The sequence below is a fragment of the Camarhynchus parvulus genome, chromosome 6 (assembly GCF_901933205.1).
Source record: "Camarhynchus parvulus chromosome 6, STF_HiC, whole genome shotgun sequence".
In the NCBI taxonomy this organism is placed as follows: Eukaryota; Metazoa; Chordata; class Aves; order Passeriformes; family Thraupidae; genus Camarhynchus; species Camarhynchus parvulus.
Genome location: NC_044576.1, coordinates 18432215 through 18448600, shown reverse-complemented (window position 1 = coordinate 18448600; position 16386 = coordinate 18432215). Strand labels below are relative to the sequence as shown.

Here is a 16386-nt window from a genome sequence, read left to right as displayed (position 1 = left end):
AACGAAATTTGCTCCCTACAAACTTCCAAGTGCCAAAGGTGCCGTCAGCACATTGCTTCACCCCTTGTGCTGCCCCACAGGTACAAATCAGGGAGCTGGCTGATTGAGTAAGGGCTGAAGGATGAAATCTGTGGCAGAGCATCTGTTCCCACCTAGGCTGCCCAGGAGCTTTGCTAAGGAGAAAAGAGTCTACAGCAATACAGTCATTCTCTAGTCATCAGATTGCTCCATATATTGGGAGCAGTGTCTTTTCAATGAAGTTGATCTCCCTGTGTGCAATTAATTAAGCAATGTTCAAAGAAGAGCCTTGGATGATGCAGAAAGCTGACGTGGCTGATGAAAATGGATTTAATTGCAGAGCAGATGTGTGGTGAAGCTGGGGAGCCAGCTCTGCCTTTTGGGCAGAGCAGGCCAGGGTGGGTATCCTGTTACCATGGCTGGGTTGGGACCTTGGTGCAGGTATGTTTGCCACTAGGTTTAGAGGAAAAGAGCTTTATTTTTTATCTCCTAATGTGAGGAATACACCAGGTGGAGGGTGAAGCTGTGGTTAGATCTTGGCTTGCTGCTATCAGTTGTGCAGTGTTGGCATAATTTTCTGAAGATATTTTCACAGGTGCAAATCCACCCTAAAGGCACATGTGTACGTGACTCTTCCCCAGCACACCATGACAGGATGGGAGGTTAATTTCTGCAGCCAGAAACAGGAGGTCTCTAATCCATGTAGCATGTTTAGAGCAGATCGATATTTTAAATGTTGGTGATGCAACAAAAAGTTTTTGGGTACGTCTCAGTGTAGGGCAAGTGTGCGTAACCCTTCATGAACTGCTCTTGTCAACAGCTTTGGTATTAAACACAGGCAGTCAAATATTGTGAGTCAATATCTTTCATCTTCTTCCTCATCCATATCACAAATTAGAAGTCACTTAAAAATAGTTTATTAAAAAGTAGCACTGGTTTCTTATCTCAATTGCCTTCTGATTACACTTTGACCTACTTTCCTAAATGAACATGGTGACTGCCTCTTGGAGAGCTGAGATCTTAAACAGAAGAAAGAATGTATTTACAAGATAAACAGCCAGTTAACTGGCTTTTACTTTATAAATAGTCTAGCAGGTCCCAGGAACTTTCTCTAATTTCCATCACTTTCCCCCAGTGCTATGTGTCTGGGCTCAGAGCATTTACAGATTTTCATCCCAACAGCAGTGACAGTATGGCTTCTTGTCCCATGTCCAAGGGAACCTAGCCACCTGAGCTCTTCCCATATGTCCTCAGGTGAGAGTCCAATAGGAGGAAAATGCTTGATTATGACTGAACGGTCCTCAAAAGGCAGAAATTATGCCAGGATTAAGGCAGAGTTAAGGGGTTCAGGGAAGACCTGGCATGGAAGAAACTGGTGGGACAATATGGTAATTTTATTATTGCCTTTGCCCTCTGGGGGCCATAATTACACACACTGGAGTTACACGCAGTCTGCTATACCAGTGTGGCGCTGAACCTCAGGACCTGGGCTGCCATATCATCTTCTAATTCAAGGGGGCTGTCCAAGCAGGGGACACCTGGAAGGCCTCTGCTCCTGCTTAGGTGTTCCCAAGGCCAGAGATGATTTCCCTGCTGGTCTCAGAGTGCCTGGGGAGGTACTAAGCAGGTGCTAATGCCAGGGGTGTGCTTGGTCTCAGCCCACCTCAGAAACAGTTTTGCATGTCTCAAGCTGCTGCAGTGGGGGTATGTGCTGAGAGGGAACCTGCAGGCTGCAGTGCCTGTGCTGAATTCAGCCCAGCCCTGAGCTCTGCCATGTGCAGTGAGGCCAGAGGGACACAAGGGTCCCTGCAGAGGCTGCTCCAGGGCACAGAGGTCTCCCCTGCTGCTGCCTGAGTCTGCCAGCAGGGAGGCACACGCCGTGGCTGTGGTGTCAGGAGGAGCACAGCAGTGGTGTGCAGTGCTGCACAGGGGGTGACACGGGTGAGGCCATGGGAGCAGAAACCTCGCTGTGCTGGCACTACCCTGGCTGAACCCCACCTGTCCCCTTGCTGCCACAATGCAAGGGACCAGGGAATGCAGGCAGTCCCTTGAAGAGGGGCTGGCACAGCTGTCACCCCGAGAGTACGGAAGGCAAAAAAGGGCCACCTCCTTGGGCCTGCTGGCTGCTGGAGCATCTGCTCCAGGGTAGCACGTCTGTCCTGTCCTCAGTCCTGCTGAGGGCTCAAAAGAGGCCGGCAGAGCTGAGAGGGGCAATGATGATAGGGGCATCAGGTGGGGTGAGGATGGGTGTTGTGTCTGATGTGGTCTCCTCAGCATCACTCTCCACATCCTCCACGTCCTCGCTGACAGAGGGGATGATCTGCACCACCTTCTCCTGAAAGTGCACTTGCTTGCGAGGCGCTGGCACAGCTGCTGGCTGGACAGGAGTGTCTGGGGCTGAGCTGCTGTCCTTGCTGCCCTTCAGGATGCTCTTCATATGGCCCAGAAGCGAGCGGTGCTGCTCCCTCTGGGCCCCGTGGAAGGTGTAGGTCTGCTCAGTGTCACCAATGATGGTTGGGGCTGCCTCAGTGGCTGAAGGGTCCACGTACTGACCCGCCTGGGAATGCGTGTCTTTGTGCCCTGGGCTCTTCCTCCTCTTGCTCAGCAGGAAGTAGGCCAGGGCAGTGAGCACCAGCATGGACCCTGGGGACAAGAATATGTTGGCTGTGGGCTCTGGCAAGTGGGAAGGCCTTGCCCAGGAGTGCTTGGTCTGGCTAGCCCAGTGCCATCAGCCACCAGCCCAGCTCCCTGCACATCCCCACCCTACCCCTTGACAGACCATGCTCCACTTCCATCTGCACTACTCCTCACCCAAGCTTCTCACCAGGGATGGTGACATGCCAGACGAGGACAGGATGCAGGAAGCAAGCCACTGAGAGCAGCGTGTACCCCAGGAATTTCTGGAAGCTTCCTGGGCATCTAGCTCGCTTCCAGAAGGCCTGTGCCAGGAATTCAGGCTTGTGACTGGGGAGAGAAAGAGAGGTCCTTGTGGCAAGAGGCACCAACCACATGCCAAGAAGATTTGGTCCTAACTGTGACCCATCTAAACATGCAGATCCTCAGTCTGGTTTGTCAGAAGATGGGTGTGCTTTTCAGGGAAGATAAGCAAAGCCTGAACATCTCCTGTAGGGAGAAGAGCATTTGCCAGAGGCCAGCATCTCAGTGCCTCACTAATCAAGTGCCTGTTAATAGGAGTAAGGAGCTGCCTCTAAGCTGTGAGGATTTCTGAGTTTCTGCTAGAAGACAGCAGCAGTGCTCAGCCTCTGAAAAGGACATAAGGATTGTTTACATTTTAACTTTAACTTCTGTGCTGTCTCTGGAGGGAGCTGAAGCTCACCCTGGGGATCTGGGTCTTCCTCCAACCCTGGTACCTTGTGCCTACACACTGTGTTAAGCAGATGCTGAAGACCACAGTTTGTTGTGCTGATGCTCAGGAAATTAGGGCACAAGCCTGGGTTACAACACAGGTTTAAATGGCGGCGCCCATGGACCCATTTACCTCCCCCTGTCTGAGGGCACTTGCCTTGGCATTGGGGGCAGGACCTTTGGTCTGGCACTTGCAGCTCCCCCAGATCTGGTGTTGCCTGTAAGGGGCAAGGTGCCTTTGGGAGGTCCCACTGTGGCTGGAGAGTAGTGGGCAGGGTCTACTCACGTGAAGCACATCTCCAGGAACAAACTGATAAAGAAGAAGCCTTCACAGACAGTAACTGCAACCCCTGAAAAACTGAAAGGTGGAGCTGTCAGGGAAGCAGGGCTGTGTTTGAGTATGTTCTGCAGGTGGGCAGAAAGGGCACAGGGGGCCAGAATTTACTATCCAGTTCTCAACACAGTCTGTATGCTGGGGTCTGAATACCCTCTGCTTATCTGGTTTGTGGAAAACTCACAGCCCTTCTGCCCCTGGGGAATCAACTTGCAGCCAGTGTTGCCTCTGGCCTGCCTGAGTCTGCAGTAGCATTTCTTTTCCTAACAGAAATAGCTTATTTTTCTGAAAACTCAATATGGAGATCTGAAATACCCAAAGCCTTGGACACTGATTCCTGCTGCTGTTGCAGTCTAGTCTGGTGCTACATATGGTGGAGGGGTTGACCTTGTCACCCCTGCCAGCTCTGATTTCAAGGGCAAAAATACTCACAGCAGATAGAAAGCCAGGCTTTTAAACTGTCCTCGCTGCAGAGTTTCTACGCCCACACCGATCAGCACTAGAAAGAGAAGGTAGGAAAGATGCTGACTGCAGGGTTCAATCCCAGTTCCCTTGGGTTCATAACCAGCTCCCAGGATAAATGTCCCCATTTCCCCAGGGGCTAGCAAGGCAGCTTCTTCCATGCAGGGTAGCATGTTAGGACTGCCAGAACCAGTGATTCATGCTGACACACCCACCCAGAAGAGTCAGAGCTGAGTGCTGCCCTTGACATACAGCCCTGAAACCCATCCCAGCTGCACCCCTGTGATGGCAGCCTCGCCACTGTGTGGGCTGGGGAAAGGTGCTCAGGGAATACCAGCTGGCCTTGGACAGCTGGGGAAGGTGAGCAGCAGTGTCCTGTGACCGTTCCACTCTCTGCCCTACTGCCACAGGCCCACTGCCCATCCTCGTCTGCCCAGGTTCCCCCAGTGCCTGCCAGCCCCACTCCCTTGCCCTCCCTGCTTGCCCAGTCCTGCTGCACCCAACATGTGGCTGCAGAGCAGGGGAGCTGTGCCAGCTGCCTTCACGAAGGGCTGTAGCCATAGCATCAGGATCCTTTGCTAGCCAAACACAAAATCATATAATGGGAGCAGGCAGATTAAAACCAGGGAATGAATGTCCTCTCAGTGCCTCAGCCAGTACAGAACACCAGGGAGTCAGTTTTAGGGGGATTAAGAGTATTAGCAAGGCTAAAATCTTTGATGGATTGGCCAATAGCTTCAGGGGATGGAAAATTTTATTCAACATCATTCAGTTCCCTTCAAGATTATTTCTAGAATGCAGCAGAAATGTAATGCCTCACACCAGCTGCAGCAAGTTGGTTGGTAGATGCCAATTCACAGGGCGTAAGTGTCAGCAGTGTGGAGCTGAATGAAGCCCAGCTTTCATAGCCAGAGCAATCTCCTGTCTGCACCTGATGCCTCCACCCCTCAGTGAGCAGTCCCCACTCATCCACTGGTGCTCAGGAAGTTCACCACTGCTCCTGTTCCATGCACACTGGCCAAGGTTTGAGGCGCAGGTTGGATCCATTTGTCTGAGCTGTGGTTTGCCCCATCTGGAGAAGGGTACCAGGCTCCCAAACAAGGACACAGATCCGTGTCCATCAAGACTGCAGTGTAGGTCAACGCCAAGGGTCAGCTATCCCATCTGGGCTCAAAGAAATCTCTCCGTGTTTTCCCTGTGTTTCCTGCAGCTGCTGGCCCCTGTCAGCCAAGGGAACTTATGGGCCCCATGTGCCACCCTTCTACACTGCCCTTCCAGCCCTGAGCAGAGCACAGGGAAATCAGCCTCATCAGAGGGCTGTGAAGCTGCAAGAGCTGTGTAATCCTACATGCAGAGTACTGTCTTTTACTATCTTGTGACTGAGGACCATTCTTTATAATCTTCCCTACAAATGTGGACTTCATTCATTCCCATTCATTCATTCATTCATTCATTCAGTCTGTGGATGAATGCAGAATTCTACAGCTTGGCTGCTAGCTCAAGCCTCTGCTCTGGATGGGGAGATTTCCTCCTTTTGCACAGCTTCTGCTTTATCCACAAAGCTGTTTGGATGAACAATCTGCAAGAAAAAAAAGAGCTGTTTCGAGGTGTTTGTTTGGACTAGTCACTGCCTTGATTTGGATCTTGTCCAAACCATGTGGCTAAAGGCACATGATTAGGAATTAAATGGTTGAAAGCATGAGAATTAAGAAATAAGTAGGAAATCTTTCCTAGATGCAAAAAACACAAGGCCTAGAATCACTGACCTAGAGATGCTGCAAACCCTGCAGCAAATCACAGGGCTGTTTGACAACTCTTTGCTAACTTGCCATGAGACCAGTTAGCCATTTTCTGATACAAAGGAAGCCGTGTAGCCTCACATTGCAGAGCCATTACACTCCAAGATCCTGGGGGAAGGGGAGGTTTATATTATGTGTGTGGCTTGTATTTACTAGCAGCATAAAGAGCTGGGCAGGCCTTCTCAAAATCAATTAGAGAAGCTGATGCACTCCCCATTTCATAGTGTTTTTTTTCAAACAAAACCCATGGGAATATCTTCTGCATGGTTTCCATTTCATTCAAAAGCCTCACACACCTCATCAGGCACTAAACACTGCATCAAGCTGATTTCTTACTCCATTGTAATACACAGAGGAATAAAACACAGGCACATCTCAGTCTTCACAGGCCTTTTGGGAAAGTCAGGTGATACTGGGAATGCACCAGACCTATGGAAAAGCACACTGAGTTGTAGTGCAGCTCTCTATGCTCTGATGCTAAGCAGACAGATAACTGCAATGCTTATTTAAAGAAAAATTAAAGAAAGATGTGCAGATGCTGCAAAATGATGAAAAGAAAACATGCAGGAGAGAAAGATGATATTCCACTTACGCATTTCTACATTGTAAACTACTTTCAATTTTGCTGGTTTAGCATTAGTTTTCTCATGGCAACAAGCTCACACTTTCTCCCAGGAAGGTCTCTATGAATTTCCTTGGAGTTTTAAGTGAGAATATGACCAGTGTGAGGCTCATGGGGGCCCAAATGGATGGGGATGAAGAAATTAAGTGATCTGCATTTTCTGATTAAAGCTTTGTCCCATTTCCCAGTGTTGCAGTATCATCACAACATGCACTTATCTGCTGGGAGTTTGTATAAACTCAGAGACTTAGATCTCTCTGCCTGTTATCAGTATGAGTCCTTTAAAGCACATTCCAGAGCCTCCATCACCCCAGCTGTGTCCTTGGGAACCTGTGCACACTTCAGCTGACCTGTGTGCTTTCCACTTTGTCCCTGGTTTGAGCAAAGTTCCTCTTCATGACTTTCTGCAGCTCATAAAGGAAATACAAAGGTAGGAGGCCCTGCTGTGACTTACTCTGCAGTGTCTGACTCTGAAATCCCTAGGGTTCTGAAACAGGAACCACAGGCATCACATCAAGTCACCTCTCACCAGGAACCTCTGGTTCACCCCTCCAGCCTTTAGACAAATCAGACCCTTTGATCTCTGCTTTTCTGATGGGGAAACTGAGGCAGAGAGTGCTGCCTGTCCTGTTCCATAACAGCTAGTCAGCAGCAGTGCCCGAGTCAACCCTTGAGCCCTCTGCTTTAGCTGATTCCCCAAGTCCCACCTGGAGATGCTCCCTGTGCTATGGTGTTCCATCCTCCTGAACGAGACACTGTGTCTGACACCTGGCTCAAAACTCCTGCATTTCATCGGAAACCAAATGATTCAGGCTGTCCAAACACTTGGGTGTGTCACCAAACCCAGAACACCCTGGTCCAAAGCAGCCCCTGGCAGCAGGGGGGAGGATGCTACTCCCCAGGTACCAGGCGGGTGAATTCATGGTGTTTGTACTGCAGCCATAACCTGAACTGCTCTGAGCTGCTCCCCAACAGGCTGCTAGAGAGGCAGAGCAGTGCTTTTATAGTAACTACGCCATGATGCCTGGGACAGATCCTCTCCATCCTGCCTGGCACAGGACATCTCACTGTGCACACTACATGAAACTCCACCTTCACATCCCACAGTGTAGCCTGGCAGTTTTGAACAGCCGTAAGTATTTTGCTTTTCAGTCTCATTCACATCTTGCCTATGCCCATGTCTGTTTTAGAAGAATACAGTTTAGTTTTCTTCTTTTTTTTTTTCTTTTGGCATGCTTTAGCTTGCTGTCTGAATGTTGGCCCTTCCTTTCTGATGTCTCACTGTGCCTCCCACAGCATTTGGAAAGAACCTAGCCAGGCAACCACCACTGTCCCACCCTGGGTCCCAAAGCAAAAGCGAGCAAGTTTTCTTGTCCCCCCCCATAGGAAACGGCCGTGGCTGCAGCTGGCCAAAGGCAGGGAGACAGCCTGGAGGTCCCAGCTCCCACTCGGTGCCTTTTAGTGCCAAAACCAGAGAGAATCTGCTCTTACCTGCTGCGGTGGAGATGCCCAGCAATCGGCAGGTGTACTCCAGGGCACTCCACAGTGCCTTGTGCTGCATGGCGAAGGATGAAGGCTGCGGTACAGCCAGGCAGGAACTCCTGGGCTTCAGAGCCCCCACCTCAGGCGCAGCCCAGCAGCTCCCAGGAGCAGGCAGCCTCTCCTTCCCTGGACTGAGTGACCTTCCTGGAGGAAAGGGCAGTGCGTGCAGGACTGGCCGCCTCCACAGGGCCTCCCAGGGGAGGGTGGTCGGGGAACGAGCTGCCACCCGGGGAAGCGGTCAGCGCTGCTTGCCGCCGCTCCCGAGGGGGCCGTGGAGCCCCGGCCCTTCCCTGCCCGCCGCCCGCTGCCTCTCGGCGGGTGATTAATGATTGCTGAGGCAGGGCGCGGCTGGGGGAGCGTGGGTGCGCGGCCTGCCCTGCTCCTGAGGTGGACGCTCTGGAAGCCCAAGCTGATTAAATGAATGTGAAGTCATTAGTGCTGTGCGGCTCCCGGCAGGTTAACCATTTGTGAGGATGACGATGTTTGCTCCTGGCAGGAGAGCAGCACGTTTGTGGCAAGTCATGAGGGGCACCCCAGGCCCACTGCCTCCTGCAGCTGAGGCCGTGGCTGCTGCTCGCCATCCAGCTTCCAGCTAGTGCGGCTTGGGAAGTGTCTGTGCTGATGTGCAACCACAGGAACAAGGTCAAACGTATTCAGAGAGGTCCCACAGACTTTGGACAGCACAGCAAGGGAGATTTGATTTTCTTTCTTTAGGAACACCAGTGAAATATGTTTTTGTTTCGTAGCTACCTGAGCCACATGAACAGCACCAAGGTCTCACAAGTGTCATAATGTATGGAATAAGCTGCACAGGTACTCTGACCTCTTTGCCTTGGATTTGGTAGACAGCCTGGGAGTCCTTGGCTGATCCCTGCAGGACACACTGGCTCAGGAGAGGGGCAGCCCTATGTATGTCTGAAGGACAAGCCAAGAAAACAGTGTCTGTTCTGTTCCCAGCCCCACACTCCCTTGTGCTTGAACAGGGTACATCTTGCTGGAGGTCACCATCCATCCCCACCTGCTGCCATCCAGGCAAGAGGTGATGTGGGCAGCAGCATGGCAGTCCCAGCCGGAGGGTGGTGTGAGCACAGTCCCAGTGGGCAGCACGGACCTGTGGTGCCTGCAGGGCAGTGGGTTCACAGGTCAGTGAGCTCACCTTGTGCTGGACAGTCACTGCAGCCCCTGCCCCTTGCAGCACTGGCTGGGAAGCTCCTGTGGGCAAGGGACTGGGTGAATCATACTCAACTCACACACAGCCCTGCAGGGAGGGAGCAACCAGCTGAACCTGTCCCTCTGTGATCCTTTCTCAACTGCCTAGCACCACAAAGCTGAGCCTGGCCAGTATGTGTTGTACTGGCTTATCCTGGGAGTAGAGATGACTTGTGCCAAGGACAAAGTGACAGCTTCTCTTCCATGTTCTTGCTCTGTATTTCAAACTGGTATTTTTCCACGGCTGCCAAATGCCTGTGCTTATGAAATGGGTCCATGATTCCTGTAAATAACTGCTGATACTGTTTTTTTGAATGTTCACAAGGTTGTGAATGGCAGAGATCTTGCAGCAGGCAATCCTGACAAGGTGTGGGCAGAGTGCACATTTTCCATGTGAAAAATGGAAAGGCCCACAGGAGGAGGGTTTCCAGAGCATCCTGGGGTGCAATAGTGAACGGTGCAAACCCAGCTCATGTCTTTGCTTTGTGGCAGGGTCACACTTCAGGTGTTCCCATTTCCTCTTGTCCTCCTGCACCACCTTTGGTGTTTGATGGAGCTCCCTGTTTTCCCACACCTGGTGACTCAGTGGTGAGCCTTCCTTTCCAGGAGGGTGGAAATCAGAGACAGGCAACAGGGAAGGTCACACGAAGGTTGAAGAAAATCCCAGCAGGGGTACCTGTGCCCTGCCTGCTATGGCTGGGCATTGCCTGGGTGATCCCCATGCCTTCTAATGGTGCTTTGCTGCAGGCTCCAGGAGCACCCTCTGCCTCCAGTAATCACCAGAACAGATTAAAGGCCCTGGCATTTACGGAATACAAATTCACAGAATATTCTGAGTTGGAAGGGATCCATAAGGGTCACTGAGTCCAGCTCTTAAGTAAATGGCCCAAATATGGATTGAGCCCACAATCTTAGTGTTACTAGCACCATGCTCTAACCAATTGAGCAAATTTCAGGGATTCCCAGGCCGTACAGGTTGTGCAGGTTCTTTCAGGTTGTGCAAACAGTCTGGATGCTTTTTTCCTGGCTGTCATGTTCTTTTTTTAACATTGATGTCTCTTTACAAATGTGAAAAGTAGAAAAGTACTTTAAAAGCAAATAGAGGAAAGGAAGACGTAAGAGTCTTTCAGAATCAGTTAGAGCCATGAGCTTAGACTTGAAGAGATGCAGAAAACAGTGCAGCCCTGAGCTATGACCACCCATCCTTCAGCAGCACCCAGCAGTGCTCACGGCAGCAAGCTGCTGCCTCCTCCCAAAGTGGGGGTCCTCTTAGCTAACATGGGCAGTGCAGCATACTGGGCTCTTACTCTGGCATTCTTATTAAACTTCACTGAGCTCTCACCCAGAAAGTACATGACTTTCTCTGAGTGCCCTTGACAGCAATGTTTCCTTTCTGGAAAGCAACATGCCTCAGGGTTTTAAATAAATGTAAATGTATGGGTGCCAGTGGTGGTGGTCATGGAGGAACAGAATCTATTTGGAAAAGGCAGATTAATACATTAACAATTTAAAACTTCCATCTCCTCCCCATGTTCCTGTGGCTACTGCCCAGCCTCCATCCTCTGAGTGGGCCTTTATTAGCCTTCCTGAGGGTCCTTGTCCCCCATGTGGGGAGACCCTCAGCCTGGGGCAGCATAAGGCCTTCACTCACTCTTCCTGGGTGCACTAGGTGTTTCTCTCACTCTACTGCCCAGCAGGGTATCCTCAGACTTCATTTGTATCAACACCCATTTAGCAGCTCCTTCCCTCCATTTAGGATTTTTTTGGCTAGTGCTCCTACAAAGCAACCTCACATGAACTCGATTTTTCTTGGTAGAAGGGTCCCTTCTCCTTCTGTGTCTGTTCAAGTGGGGAGATGATACCCTTAATGAAGGTGTGTTTTAGTGAGGTTTTTAGGAATGAGTTTATGCAGTTAGAAGAGGACTGATGACTTCTGAGCTTAGAGGGTTTAATAGCCTGTAACCAACATTTCAAAACCTATGCACCAGCACAGGCTGTTCTGGGACATGAAACAGCAGTGGTCCCCACAGCACATTAAACCACTTCTCTTGCACAGGGATTTACAATTTGCACTTTGGCTGCCAGCCAGGATTCACATTTACAGTCTGCTTCCCATGATGTATGGGCTGATTTGAGAGGATTTTATCTCAGGGTTATGGCTTCATGGTCGTGTTAGTCTCTGTCTTCATGTCTCCCTACTCACGCTTTGCTCAAGTTAGTTTTGTGCAGCATCACCACCATGGCCATTCTTCTGTGACCAAGGCAGCATCTGGATTGGCTGCCCCAGTAAGGCTGTAGGGGAGCAGCACACTCACCTCATGTTTGTCTCTGCAAAATGGTGGTGCTGCAGGAGTGTTGCAGATAGTGGAGATCCTATCCTGGGGCATAGGGTACCACAAAACATGCTCTGGGAGAAACCTACAAGAACATACTTAGCTTGCCCAAAGTACAAAAACAGTTCCCAAACTGCCTTGGACAATGTTCGGGAAATTGGTTTCTGATATTTCACCTTCTCTCCTCAGCCCTCAGCTATAACTACCATGTCAGGTAGCCTTGCTCAGCAGCCTTGGTCCCTCTCTGAGCAGCAGCAGCTGAGGTGCTCCCACCAGAGTGTCCAGCTAAGACAGACTGACACCAATGCTCTCCCTGGCCCACCAGAGGACAGGGAGCCAGCAAGCAGCTGCCCAGAGCCTTTGCAGTGGTGCCAGGTGCCCCCTCCCTGTGCTCTCCTTCCACCAGGTCAGCTGCTGTGGAGGGGACATGGACTGTCACAACAGCAGGCTGATGGAAGATGGACCCAGTCGATTGGAAGCACCAGTGGACTGCAGCTGTGGGTTCACTGGCTATGAATATCTCCTTGCAGTCAGCAAGAGTTTCACTCTGCCTTGTATCCCCAGAAGTCCACTTCTTTCCAGAACAGTCTGAATGTATTGACAGCATCCTGAGGCAAGCTTGGCAGATCGTCCTCCGCTCCTGAGCCAGGGAAAAACATGGCAGAGAGCTGCCTGAAGTCACAGAACCAGCAGAGCTAAAGAGGAAATCTTACATGGGCTGCCCCTTCCTTTGCTATAACAGAGTGATGCCCTCTGCAGTCTCCGGACCGGGGCAGCAGTGCGAGCCGTGCTGGGGATGCCCGGCAGGGGACAGCAGGACCCCACACGGCACAGACCGGCTGCTCCCCGTGCAAGGCAGGCTGCAGCCAGCCCCCTGCAAGGTGGGGATGAAAGGGCATCATTAAGTTTTACTGTTTGAACGAGAAAAACGTGATAACCACAATATGGATCTGAAGGGGACTGGGGAGAGCCCAGAGCTGCAGTGAACACAAATCAACGACTGGCCTGTTTTGCTTTATGCTCTGCGATCAAAGGAATCAACGTGCTGCCGAACACTCGTCTGCTCCTCCGGGAATTTCCCAGCGCAGCAGGAATGCCAAGGCTCAGCAGCACTGCCCCGACTGCTGCACATCAGCCCAGCCAGCCCCAGGAGGCTCTAGTGCACAGCTCCAGGGCTGCAGGCTGACCCATCAGGGAAGGTGAGCTGGAGGGACTGGTGAGGAGCCTCTGTACCCACAGCACCTCCTGGGGACCCTTTCCCTGCCAGCACAACTGGAGAGATACTAAATTTATCCTGGGGACTGAGCTTTCATCAGGCATCCAGTGTTAATGAAACTCAGGACACACTGTGGTGTGGGATGATGTGGGATGATACTGGGGAAGGGGGCTGAGGTTGATACCTCCGTGGCAAAGACAATCAGAAAATGGATGTAGAAACCCATCTGATGCACTTGTGGAGATCTCACAGGCCTCTACAGCACCTCTATCACTCTCACTTGCTGGTGATTTCTGCTTTCCCTGTGAAACCTGCAAGCCTCCTCGCCCCAGCCCCTGGCTCAGGAAAGCAACCTCCCAGCATGTCAGCATGAATTTGCCTTTTCTTACTTGATCACCTCTTTGACACCAACTTTAGAAGCTTTCCTGATACCAGTTCCCTGTGGCAGCATGTGTGAGGGCTCCTAGCTGGCCATCCCCCAGGAGTGGGGCACAGCTCTGTACAGCTGGGATCAATCCCCATCCCAGTGCTGCCCTGCTCTCCAAGGGGATGGGCTGAGCAGTGTGTGCTTGTGTCATTTTACAGTATTTGGCAGAGAGATATGTGATCAGGATGTGTGCATACGTAGGCAAGTGTATGTATATATGTTTTGAAAACCCATGTGTTTTTCTTAAACTAAGCTGTAATAACAAGAACTATCAAAATTACATTTATTTATTATGCATTTGATCCCCACTTCCACAGCAGGGCTCCCAGAGATTGGTGTCCAGCTTCCAGAACCATGTGATTATGCAAGACTCTCCATGAAAACACATTTCTAGCTCAGAAAACTGCAGAGAAAAACTGCAGAAACAGACTGAAAATCCAGAGAAAAGAAAGCTCCCAAGTTTAATCTTTGTTTCCTATTACTAATAGTAATATTTCTAATTTTATGATTGAAATGCATGATCTTTGGGGGATTACAGTAAAGCTAAACAAGAAATGTCACAGGGAGCTAGGGAGAGGGGACATCAGGAACTGAAATTAAGGTCAAGGCAGTAATTCCAAATCTAAACCCCAAGGCAAGAAATACTTTTGATCTCAGCACTTCTCAGCTGCCTGTGAAGTTTCTTTGCTGACAGCAGTGTGACTGGCTAGGAGGACTGAGGCTGGGAGCTGCAAAATACCATGAAGGCAGCAGAGGCCTGACAGGGATAGGGGTGCTCCCCTAGATTAACAAGGGGCAGAGGATGCCTGCCAGTGAGATATATGAGCCTTCTGTCCAGGGAGCCCCTCAGGGATGTGCCTGGTGCACAGGGGGGCTGCTCCCTGTTGCAGGTACAAGCCCTCTCCAGTGAGACTGTCTGCACTCTACTGGGAAGCAACACAGCCACGGAGCTGCTTGGCAGCTCCTCTGAGAGGCAGTGGGCAAGGGGGATTCAGCCTGTTGGGGTTGCTCTGATGCAGCCGGGGCAAAGGGGGCACAGCTCAGTGCTGGCCTTGGCAATGGGGACTTGGGGGCTTTGTCCCTCTTCTTTAGGAATCTCTGGTCTTTGTGAGACTGATTTTGGCTCTCAGTGGATGAATGGAGATCTCAACTTGCACGTAAAGAGGGAAGGGAAACATGAAGGGAGTTACTTATGTGATCTTAAGGCATGGCTACCCCCGGCACAAGTCCCTGCATGTCCTCCATGCCTGCTGCCCCTCAGTTCTTGTTCTTTCTTACAGTCAGACTCACTTGCTGTGAGCTGCTCCCACGGGAGCCGTGAGCTCCAGATGTGTTAAAAGATGACATGTCACAAAAACTGTGTTGCCCACACGTACAGGAACCCCCTACCATGGATCAGTCAGCTGCAGAACTTGGGAGAGACTCATCATGCTGAAATTGGCATCACTGCCTTTCAATGGACTATCACACTAAAAATAGATCCATCTCCTTTTCTCCGTGTCTGGGCTGAAATCTAAATCATTCCCAGAGTCTGAGTTTGATGGCAGTCCTTTAGCAGGTGGGTGTGTTGGTTAGCATTGTCTAAGAGGCAGCTAGAAGTGATCAGGAAGGCACACACAAGCAAGCAGAGCGGATGGAAAAGGTTGTGCTTAGGATCACTTACTGCAATATGGGCATGGCTTGGGATCTGGATGTGAAGGCCATGGGTTTCACCTCACATGGATCCAGTAAGCACATATCCACTTTTCCCACTGACACTGAAAAATTCCTCACCCCACAAGAAGTCCCATGGGACTGGAGTAATGAAATAGGGAGGTAATTGAAGGTTGAAAGACCATCACTGCCTGTACTAATAACAATGTGTTGTTTGTAGCATAGTAAAAGAAGTATGGTTTGGATCACAGTAAAAGAAGTCCAGCCCCACACCACAGGTCACAAAAAAAAAACCCAGAGTCCAGGGGGCAGCAAAGGTAACTACATAGCAGCAGTGCAGAGGCAGAAAAATTACCCACGAGATAGGCTAGAGTAGCCTCAGCCTATTTGTACAGAGCTGAAGAAGAGATGAAATCAATCACACATCTTTTGCCTGAATTTGCAACTCAGCTGCTGCTGGGACCCCTGAATGAAGACTGTAGCTTGCTCCCAAAGCCAGGCAATTCCTTCCTCAGCAGCTGTCAGTGGATATGAGCTTTGGGCTGTCACAGTAGGTGTTTGAACTGCTGGCCAAGCAGCTTTGAGGTTCCATCTCCCCTCTTCCAACTTCTCCCTCCCTTCAGCTTCCACTCCACAAAAAAATTTCTATCATCTGCCATCACCCTGGGAGACAGCAACTTGCAGCAGCAGTGCAGGAGCCACATGCAGGTGTGAGAGGGTGTTCACAAGGGGTTGCTTTCCCTGGAGCAGTGTGACATGTTACAGTGTTCTCTATGTGCTGGCTGACTCTCATCACTGAGACCCAACGGGGCCAACAGAAGTGCTGTGTCAATATAAAGTAAATATTCTCAGTTTTTCTTTTGCACTGATTAATTTTAATTTTGAATGGGGAAACTGAGGTGGGGTGATGCCTTGATCCAGATAGTATCACACCTCATTGTCAGCAGCACAGCTTACTCAAGGATGATGAATCTTTGCCTACCTGTCTGTAAGTCTTCAGTTCCCTTGTGAAATACAGTGCTAGCTCTCAGTCGAGGAGCTTACTTAGCTGAACTCTAACCTGAACCCATGATTCATTCCCTGAACTAAAATTTGTGATATGGTGATGAAGGGTAAGATCCACCTCTGTGTGGAGCAGGTCTGTAACAAGACTAAAATACCACCTTAACACCACAAAATAAGGCTGTTGTTTTACTTATTCCTGTAGAGAGAGGAATTGCCACCACGGGAGGAAATGCAATAGTGTAAAAGGAGCTCACAAAGAGATCAAATATTCATGTGCAGGCTCTTGGTCCAGAGTGTATTTCCTAAGGAAGGCTGGTGGAGCAGTGTTTTATTAGTAAGTGGGAGGAGGGAGAGCTAGTAACTCAGTATAAAGAAGCTCTGTGCATGAGCTTTATCCCAC

At 50.4% G+C, this 16386-nt stretch overlaps 1 protein-coding gene across 1 annotated transcript; it reads right to left on the bottom strand.

The window, feature by feature from the left end:
* Positions 1–2200: 2200 nt before the first annotated feature.
* On the bottom strand, positions 2201–8259 carry TMEM72 (transmembrane protein 72). Its single transcript, XM_030951651.1, has 5 exons — positions 8093–8259; positions 4151–4217; positions 3671–3742; positions 2843–2982; positions 2201–2661 (listed from the first exon to the last, which is right to left on the bottom strand). Exons 1-5 carry the CDS (start codon positions 8160–8162, stop codon positions 2201–2203), a joined length of 810 nt encoding a protein of 269 aa, XP_030807511.1. The 5' UTR covers positions 8163–8259.
* Positions 8260–16386: the final 8127 nt, after the last annotated feature.

What these genes read in the sequence shown, in the direction of transcription:
- TMEM72 (XM_030951651.1), bottom strand. Translation starts at nt 8,162, where the DNA reads ATGCAGCACAAGGCACTGTGGAGTGCCCTGGAGTACACCTGCCGATTG. An exon ending in AGCCTGGCTTTCTATCTGCT is followed by an intron (nt 3,743 to 4,150) that starts GTGAGTATTTTT and finishes TCCACCTTTCAG; the next exon opens with TTTTTCAGGGGTTGCAGTTA. An exon ending in CTGGCATGTCACCATCCCTG is followed by an intron (nt 2,662 to 2,842) that starts GTGAGAAGCTTG and finishes TCTTGTCCCCAG; the next exon opens with GGTCCATGCTGGTGCTCACT.